The sequence below is a fragment of the Aplysia californica genome, unplaced genomic scaffold (assembly GCF_000002075.1).
Source record: "Aplysia californica isolate F4 #8 unplaced genomic scaffold, AplCal3.0 scaffold00062, whole genome shotgun sequence".
NCBI classification, from domain to species: Eukaryota; Metazoa; Mollusca; class Gastropoda; order Aplysiida; family Aplysiidae; genus Aplysia; species Aplysia californica.
The window spans coordinates 856,621-866,620 of NW_004797332.1; the positions used below are offsets into that span (position 1 = coordinate 856,621).

General features: G+C 38.0%; 1 protein-coding gene across 1 annotated transcript in view; it reads right to left on the minus strand.

Annotated features, from left to right (window-relative positions):
* Nucleotides 1-5,341: 5,341 nt before the first annotated feature.
* The window catches only part of LOC101848951 (protocadherin Fat 4-like), an 86,086-nt gene continuing 81,427 nt past the window's right edge, over nucleotides 5,342-10,000 (minus strand). The window contains exon 67 of the mRNA XM_035968496.1: nucleotides 5,342-5,678. Within this exon, the coding sequence (XP_035824389.1) occupies nucleotides 5,473-5,678 (206 nt within the window). The 3' untranslated portion in view covers nucleotides 5,342-5,472. The remainder of the gene's footprint in view (nucleotides 5,679-10,000) is intronic.

A 10,000-nucleotide genomic window follows, 5' to 3' on the forward strand; every position in this document is an offset into this window, starting at 1 on the left:
CTCTCTCTCTCTCTCTCTCTCTCTCTCTCTCTCTCAGGGAATTGGCTTGTCCATGACTTAGATTGGAACCTGCAGACATTTTTTTCTAATATATAATATCTAGTATTTATTTATTTATCTCACCTCGGCTGTGAGGGATACAGGATCCCAGCAAAATACATGTAGGCCTACCGAGATACTCGATAAAACTTCTCCCCACTCGGTATTACAAGCTTGGGTCTCTTGCGTGTAACAAAGAAGTGCCTAGCCACTTCACCACAGACGCCGGTCCACGTCGATGGAAAACTCACAAACAAACAAACAAATATTACAATTATAAAATTATATTTATATGTATTTAATTTCGCTCACGCTTACTCGTGTGGGTGGTTGAAGGGCGCCAATGGTAGTCTTTCTTCTTTACTTTCCCCTCTGTTGTTTTTGTCTGAATGTCTTACTTTTTCCCAGCACTATTTACTCAGAGAAACACTTACTCGAACTGTGCTCACGTCTCTCATTAGTAGAGAAATAAATACCAGAAATCAGTGAACATTTTCATCTCGTTAATAAAATCAACGAAGACAAAAAAGAAATGTTGCGTAGTTTTCTGTGCTAGAATGTCCAACTGAAACATATTCATTCTCAAATTGTCAGTAAATTGAGTTTTAGTTAGAGTTTTATGGCACGCAATAAGGTCATACAAGTGCCGAAGATTGGACGTGTTACAAAAGAGTAACAAACATAAAAAGAAGGAGGAGAGATAAAGACTATAGATGTTTGATAGGGAAGAAGGAGCAAACCACACAAGAGCACCCGCCAACCACATACTAAGGACTTTTGATGATTAGGCTAGAACAGTTTTGTATTTTGAACAACATACGATTTTTTGCTTTTTTTACACACACGTACGTCACTAATACTAATAATAGAGTAATAAAGGCGATGTTACTTGTTGTTTTAATAAGTTTTACGCACTTGCAACACAAAAAGTCATAAGCGAGCCGAAGATTAGAGGTATTACTTAAGAGAGTAACAAAGACAAAAGAGAAGGAGAGGAGATAAGGGCGATATAATAATATTTGTAGATGTATTATATATAGGAAAGAAGATGGTAGGTCTACCTGTTATGAAAACACTGGTGCGCACAAGTACAACAAGGTCAAGTCAGTTTGGAATGGAGGGCCTGAGTTTACTTTGACCCATAGTCTACTAAAAAGCATCAACACGCCCACACTAATCACGCGTTTACGACACGCCCACACTAATCACGCGTTTACGACACGCCCACACTAATCACGCGTTTACGACACGCCCACACTAATCACGCATTAACGACACGCCCACACTAATCACGCGTTTACGACACGCCCACACTAATCACGCGTTTACGACACGCCCACACTAATCACGCGTTTACGACACGCCCACACTAATCACGCGTTTACGACACGCCCACACTAATCACGCGTTTACGACCTGCCCACACTAATTACGCGTTTACGACACGCCCACACTAATCACGCGTTTACGACACGCCCACGCTAGTCATGCGTTTACGACACGTCACACCACGCATCGTGACACACAGGCCAAAAACCTCTCCGCTCAATGTAAACCTCATATCGTTGGTGTTGCAAGCAGTTAAGTCCATGTTGGTACTTTTAATACCAGAGACAAAGAACAGTTTTTGTTGTGTTGTTCCTATCAGGAATCAAGAAAAGCAGGAACATGACTTGACTGTAGCATTAAACTGCATTTTAGTGATGTTGAAAGGTACATCTTTGATAGAGCTTTGGAAAGGTGTAAAAATCAACAAATTAAAAAAATTTGGACTTGAGCAACAATATTTATTATCAATAACGAAATAATGTGGTGAGGCTAGAATATGCCACGAAGCTCTTTAAAAATCTATGAGAATTATGATCTTCAGCACCTGGCTAAGGTCATATTTGGTAATTAACTCGCCAGTCCCCGAGTGGACGATGGGAGCATCCAGTGAAACTCCCCCGGTCCCCGAGTGGGGGGTGCCAGTGTCCGGTCAGATCACGGGGAGCATGCAGCAGAACTGCCCACATGGACTTAACTGCTTGCAACACCAACGATATTAGGTGTACACTGAGCGGAGAGTTGAAGTTCCACATCCTCACATATATGGTCGCTTTTAAGGACAAAGGGGCTAACCCAGATTTCAGGAGTTTCCAGAAATCTTGACCCACACCAAAAGTAGGCATTGCCCTACCTATAGTAGGAAAAGTTTGGTATAGTTTGGTTATAGAGAAGACTCTCCATTGTCTTAAAGAGACTGAACAAGGGGCAAAAACTTTTCCTTTGATTTTCTCAAAACAATATTTTCTGGGATAGCCCCCAATTGTGCTTTAAAGCAACCGTATCATCCAGGACCAATGCACCTATGGAAAATAACGGCCCTTTCTGCTTGCTATTCATGAAAGCTATTAAAAAAACAACAAAAGAAACTTAGAGTTGATGTTTTATTTGATGTAAAAATCGAATATTGAGCATTATGGCTTTCACCAATGTACAAAAACAACTCAAAACAAAATGAAACCATGGAAAAGTAGTTAAATAATGTTGATGTCTTTAAATAATGTTGATGGAAAAATAATGCGGCTGAATAATTTATCACTTGATCTCATGGTACATAACAACAGTAACAGTCAAGCAAACTTCACAGTCGTTTAATTGAGAACGATGGCACATCAAGAATTGTCAAAAATTGAAAAAAATAATGTAGCCTACACATCATGTTCAAAGAAACGATGCCCTCCCGTTTCCTCGCCCCATATGAAAATACTTTCAGACTAAAGGAGCAGAATACCAGTGTCACTATTAAATTACAGAAGTCTGGCCGAAGCATAGTAATGATTGCACTCCTTTTTCCTATCTGGTGCTTCTCTCTCTGTTCTAAGAGAGCTTAAATATTAGCAGGAGAGCACAGACTACACCATATGATACATGTAAACAGACTTAAACATAAGAAACGCATAATTCACTCATCATCTTGCCCAGAAATTATTTTTGAAATCCAGTTTTACAGTCTGCACATTTCAGAATAGTCTGAGACCTCTGTCCACCTCGTAATACTCTAAGGAAGGCTGTATCATGCCTGAGTTGAACCAACCATCATACCTTCTATTTCTATTCCTTTTTCAACTTTGCGCACTTTGATGATTTTAACATTGTGAGTAAATGTACATGGAATTTCTAAGGTTTATCTGGTCCTGTTATTGTTAAAGATATTTCTTAAAAAAAACCAACTTGTGATATATAGTACAGTAGGCTACTTGAACATGCTTTTCACAACAAATGACAACTGCATATCGTCTGCCAGCTGTTCAAATGTATAGAGCCTAAATGTTGAAATCCAGTTTTTTAATTTATCGCAGTTTCTTAATCTATGGTTACATACGCTCATGAAATATTTTGTTGAAATGTCAGATTCTGATTATTGAAAAATCCATTAAAAAGATACAAAATGTAGAGGTATAATTCTTAAAGGAAAGAAACAGTTGGGTTTTTTTTCTCTCCTGAAATATTTTGCTCTCTGGGCTCAGTACATTTGAACAGCTAGCTGACGACATTTGAGTCATGACGTAGTGGAATCAGGCGCCCGTCAGTTTTGGGGCATATGGAGATATTGGTATCATCTTAAAGTTAAAGCTTGTTCATTTGGCCAAAAAAAATACCGACCTATCTTGAATAGATGTCGAGATATTTGTCATTAAAGGTGTTGGGTGGCCTGGTATAAGTATATAAGAGGTAAAATTGAAGGGAAAATGCCGCCAGTTCTCGAAAAGTTTAGTTGACTTCCAAAGTTTTAGTGCGCCTGGAAACTGTAAATTTTTTCGTACCTTTAATGGACGTTTTTAGGCAACACCAACACAGAAATGCGTTATTGAATGGACACATAAGTCGTTGAGCTGAAAAAAAAGAAGATTCTGAAAAAACAAAGCCCAGAAAAATGCTGTTTTCTTTTATTTCACAGCTTTGACGAGCCCCTGATTTCACCATTCTGCCATACATATATGATGCGAGTGAAACATTAATATATATAAAAGACGAAGTGAGTGAAGATGGAGGTGGGAAGTTCATAAACTAAAACAGCTAGAGTGTGAAAGTGAAAGGGGGAGGAGAGGGAAATTATTTTTTAACCCGGAATCAGAGTCGCTGATCAAGGGCAAAAGATGAAATTGAGTTACATGAAGCTGGACATTAAATAACCTTGAGCCACATAAACAAACCATCATTATCCAAGGTGATAAAACTGAGCTACATCACAAAGCCTAAAACATTCCAAGATTATTAAACTGAGCAATGTAAACAGGTCAGGTGCAAAATTATAAAATTTCTTGAGTGTTTCAAACTTCAAACAGTATTTGACAAAAACTTCACTGGGTAGCAAAATGTTGCCCTTATTGTGCAACTCGCCATTAACAACAACCCTTTGTGGGTGGTTGGTGGGTGCTCTGGTGGGGTTTGCTCATTCATTTCTATCAAACATCTATCGTCCTTATCTCTCCTCCTTTTGTGTGTTTGTTCCTCTCTTGTAGCACCTCTAATCTTCGGCACTATCTGATTTCATTGTGCTGCAATCCAATATCAGTGTGTGGTTGGCGGGTGCTCTGGTGCAGGATATTCCTTTCATATCCAACATCTATTGTCCTTATCTCACCTCATCCTTTCCTATTCATTCTTTGCATATATTTTATTTATTAAACCCCATTAACACCTCTAATCTTCTATTTGCGCTGCAAGTGCCGTAAAACTTAATAAAACTAAAACTATCCCACATCAAAAGAAACTTACAGCACACAAGTAGTAAGTGAGCAGACTTAGAGAAAGAGCCTTCATGAACAGATCATTGGTTTCTCTGTCAAATGCAGTGCTTCCAACCAAGGAGAAAGGTTTGTTCATTGGGGTACTTTGTTACAAAATTAAAACACAAGCTGATCAAAAATGAGAAAATACTTTTGAGTGAATAAATACGAAGGACTCCAAGGTATTACACACTCTATCCATTTACTATTACTACAAAACTGAGAAAAATGAAGAAAAAAAATTGTTCTCTGAAAACAAAAGTATGAACAAAACACAATCTTGTCACACTAAATATTGAGGGATACAGTGCATTTTTGGGGAAAAAAGATTCTCATGACAATCCTTATCGTATATTATAGTTACAGAGTGGACAGGATTTTCTGGAAATGCCCAGATTTAGTGTACAGTAAGTCATGAATGAAACCCACATAGAAAAATGAAAAAGACTACCGAGGTACTTTTTCGTCTATGCTCCCATTTACTATTAAAAAAGATTTTTTTGTATATATATATATATATATATATATATATTCCCCACGAAACAAACTTCTTTTTCTGCCTTTCTAATGCAATTCATAGATCAAGGGCATCAGAAAAGATTAGAAGCGCAGATTCAATTCCAAAATTTTCCATCATGATTTACTCATTTGATCCTTGTTAGAGCCTGTCACCAATTTCATCGTCTGGCTGAGTGGAGGAAGATGAATGCTGGGAAATTTCTGATGGCTCCGAAACTTCTGACAGCTGGGACACTTCTATCGGCTTGGATGCTGACCCACTGTCTCCGTCGTCTTTATTTCCTGTCTTGTGACGCACGATGAACACTACCACTAAGATGGTGATAATAACGACAATGCCTCCTCCTGTAGCATCACAGAAGAAGAAAGGAAATTTTTACAGTTTTTTTTAGTAGATAATGAGACTATGTCTTTTCATGTAGAAAATTAAAGCATAGACACAGAGAGTGAATAAAAAGGGAAGAAATAAAACCCAATAAAGACACCCTATGTCTACAGCCTGCTCGACATTATTACAGCTTTTGAAAGACCTAAACTGCCATATGATTGTCAAATTCCATTATACTTTTAAATGACAACTCTCTGAAAATATTATACTAAAGTAGAAGGGGGGCAAGGGGAGGGAGTGTAACATTCTTGTTGACTATTTGACACTAACAGAAGTAATTTTGAAGACGAATTTCTTGGCCCTCAGGTTAGAAGCAGTAAATACAAAGAAGGACAGATGAAATTGTCCAAAACGGCTACCCATTGTCGAGGAGAAAAATGGTTGTCTTAGACAGGTGGGATTCAGGAATAGTTTCATTGTGGTAAAGAAACAATGGAAATCTTTAAGAGGGAAGTGGTCACTTGTAAAGGTGATTATCTTGTAAAGTGGTCGTTAGAGTAGGTTCAACTGTATGTATCACAAATATAACATCAGACTATTAAGATATTTTTGTATGGTATGCTACCATTATGGATGTTGCACCTTCATCCAGTCGGAGAACAGTGCAGTAGATTTCTTTGTAAATCACCACCCCAACCCAGGTTGAGCAAAAAGATGATGACAAAGTGTCTGCACAGATGGAATCAGGTAAACATGAACCTGCACTAACAGCCACCTGTCCAAAACGATCACCTGTACAGTACAAATGTCCACTCCCCCCCCAAAAAAAAAACCCATTTGCGTTATTTTTTAAATCATTAATATGGCACTGTCCAAGACATCCATCTGTCTATGACAACCACTTTTCTCCTCGACAATGGGAGGCCATCTTGGATAATTTCAATTGCATTGTTCATAAACGTTATGTAGGAGTGCAAAGCACCAGTCAACGCTGGCAAAGATGAAGAGAGGTGACTTATGACCAAATGACAATACAGACTGGCACAGTATCTGCCACAATAAGTAATCCAAAACCACATATCGACGGCGTTTTTCTCTAACCGTGTAGCTGGAAAAATTGGGTCAACACGGATTTGTTGTTTAAACGGGTCAGACGCCATTTTCGCATGTTTTCTATTTATACCGGAGGTCATCATGCACTACAAACAGCACAGATTGTGTTCTAATCGCGCCTCGACAAAAGTACAGCCTCCCTCTCTCACTCTATCCGTGTAACTGGAGACATGCTGAAGTTCACATTGGAGCACCACATTTCATCATCTTATGCTACAATTTAAGCATAAAAATAAAAGGTAAGATTTTTGTTGATTCCATAAAGATACATTTTTACATATGCATACAAATCATGATTTGTGTCATAATTCATATATTAATGTACTTTATAAGCCTTTTTCAGCTAGACATAGTCAGTTACACGATTAGACTGTAGTGGTTTGTTGAGACAAATGTTGCCACTTGACGAACATCAATCCTGTGCTTCGAGATAATGATTCCACTCTAAGCGTGTATCTGTCAGTTACACGCTTATACGCAGAGGTGAATTTGACATTCCCTGTAGCTTTTAAACACTTACACGATTAGATATGACCATTTATGACTATTTTATTATATGAAAATTTGACTGGGCCTAGCTAAGCTATTTTTTATTGGAGATCAAGAAACTAATCTCTTTTGAGTCTGAAAGATAAAAAAACAAGTTTAACTGACAAAGAATGATTTCATACTGTACTTTTAATAAGAATTATATTATTATTATTATTATTATTATTTATTATTATTATTATTATTATTATATTTCAGCAAAGGGTACAAATCTATCGCTAAGAAGAGCCCATAATGGAACATGATCTTGAGAATAAAAAGGATATTCTAAAGTTCAAGTTCAAGTTCAAGAAAAGTTCAAGAAAAAATGTTGATTGAGATATCGAGCCCATACCAAGTGAAGGTATTGGAGTAGAGGACATGGTAAGGGAAGACAGATAAGAGGCATGTGTTATGAAAGGCATCATCATAATGACCAACAGCAAGTTGGCAGATGTCCAGTTACCTCAGGTAAATGAGCACCTCAGATTGTCAACTGGAGAGGTAAACGATGTTAGTGAAGACAAAAATCGAAAGAGAGAAAGAGATCAGGTGGCACAATATATAAATGGTCTTGGGTGTTTGAACAAGTCTTTGGAAGAGGAAGAAAGCCTGCAGCCTTTGGAAACAGCCTCAAATTCAGGGCACAGAGCCCATCAGGGAACATGATCTTGAACAAGCTTAAGAAAACACATTGTTTGAGATTGAACCCTCACCAAATGAAGGTATTGAAGTAGAGGGCATAAGAAGGAGAGACATTGGTGAAACCGTAGAAATGGAGACCGTACACCAAGAGCAGGGAACAAAGGGGAAGCAAAAAGCCAGTAAAGACATATGGACAAAAGAAGTCAATAAAGAAAAAGAGAAAAAGGTCAGGAATATCTGGAAAGAAAGTACACGTCAAAGGTTACATTTTGTCCTGGAGGAGAAACCAGCCAAAATTCTCGGCGATCGCTGCGGCTGCAAAACTTCCTTCACCTATTGCAGCACAATGCCAGATGAGGACCGAAAAAAAACTTTTGACAAAGTGTGGAAAAGAAATTGGGCTCAGAAACAACATTTTGTGCCAGCAATGACATACAGGAAAGACGTCCCCAAACGTACTATACAAGATTCAGACTCCTCAACATCAAGAGAATCTGTGTCATGTGTGCACCACTATCTGACACAAGACAGAACTTACAACAAATGTATTCTATGGACTAATAATAGCAACTATCAAAATTGAAATGTTATAATGAATAAAGCACTGACTCATGTTTCTCAACAGCACGGCAAAATAATTGAACAGAAAATCCTTACAAAAAGGCATACACAGAGGCAAGTCGATACACAGAGGCAAGTCGATACATAGAGGCAAGTCGATACACAGAGGCGAGTCGACAGTGCTCACAGCACAATCCAAAGAGCAATTGGTAGACAATCGATTTTTGGCTGGCTGATTATGTCAGAATAATGGAATCTCCAAGGGAAAACTCAAAGCCGCGTGCGGTTAAATACCTGGAGCACACATTTTTTAAATGAACTTTTCAGCAACATGTCATGCCCTCAGATTGATCAGGCCTGGTAATCCAATAGTTGACATCAAGGCTCTGCAATATGAACTAACTGGTGAGATAACTTTTAAACTGAGTTTTGCCGATGATTGGGAACCGCTTCTACAAAACATGGAGAGTCAACTTTTTTCATTCGAGGTCTTGTCCCACTTAATCCCAACAAGCTTCCAAAATATAAACATTTGCAGGAACTGAAGCCATAATATGCTAGAATGGATTTCCATGCCTCTTATGATGCTCTGCCACATAATTAACTTTCTTGCCTTAGAACATTCAAATTCAAAATGTGAGGCAGCATGGTGGAATCAGGCTCTCGTCAAAATAATCAAAGTGAAGAAACTTGCATTTTTCTGCAGGTTTGTGAATTTTTTTTCAAATTTTTGTTTTTTGGCTCAACACCTTTCATGCCCATTGAAGAACTTATTTCTGTGTGGATTTTTCTGAAAAACGTTGATTAAAGGCACAAAAATGTAAATTTTCAGTTACCATAGACTCTTAAGCAAAGGAAATAACTAATCTTTGTCGGCCATTTTCTCACTAATTTTACCTCTGAAAACAGGTGACCCCCATCTCCTTCATTTGCAAATATCTCGACTTGTATTCAAGATAAATGGATATTTTTTTAATCCAAATAAAGACAAGTGAATAAGCTTTAAAATGATACCAATAACTCTACATGCCCAAAAATTGACGGGAGCCTGATTCCATTATGCTGCGTCACAAATGTCAGTATCTCTCTTAAACCAAACAAAATGGTGCTGGGCACTGTGATATCTAGAAATATAATTGAATCTTTTTTAAGGCAAACAAGGCAGGGGTAGGCCTAGAGCTACCTACTTGGATAACGTAAACAGAAGGGTGACAGAGAACGATCAGGATAATGTCCGAGCAAAGGAATGAGAGGAAAACCATGATCGCTGATGACTGTCACTAAGTGTCACAGATCTGGCACTTGAAGATCATGATTGTAAGCAGATACCTAAGTTAACTGATTATAATGTAACCGTACCAGATATCACTGTTCAGCTTATCATTTATAAACTGATTAAAGTAAAATTGTTTGAATACTTTCAATTGTCAGTTAACACGTGAGTTTATACAAGTGCCAGCCATTTTAAAGTGAGCAGTTTCAACGTTTATGA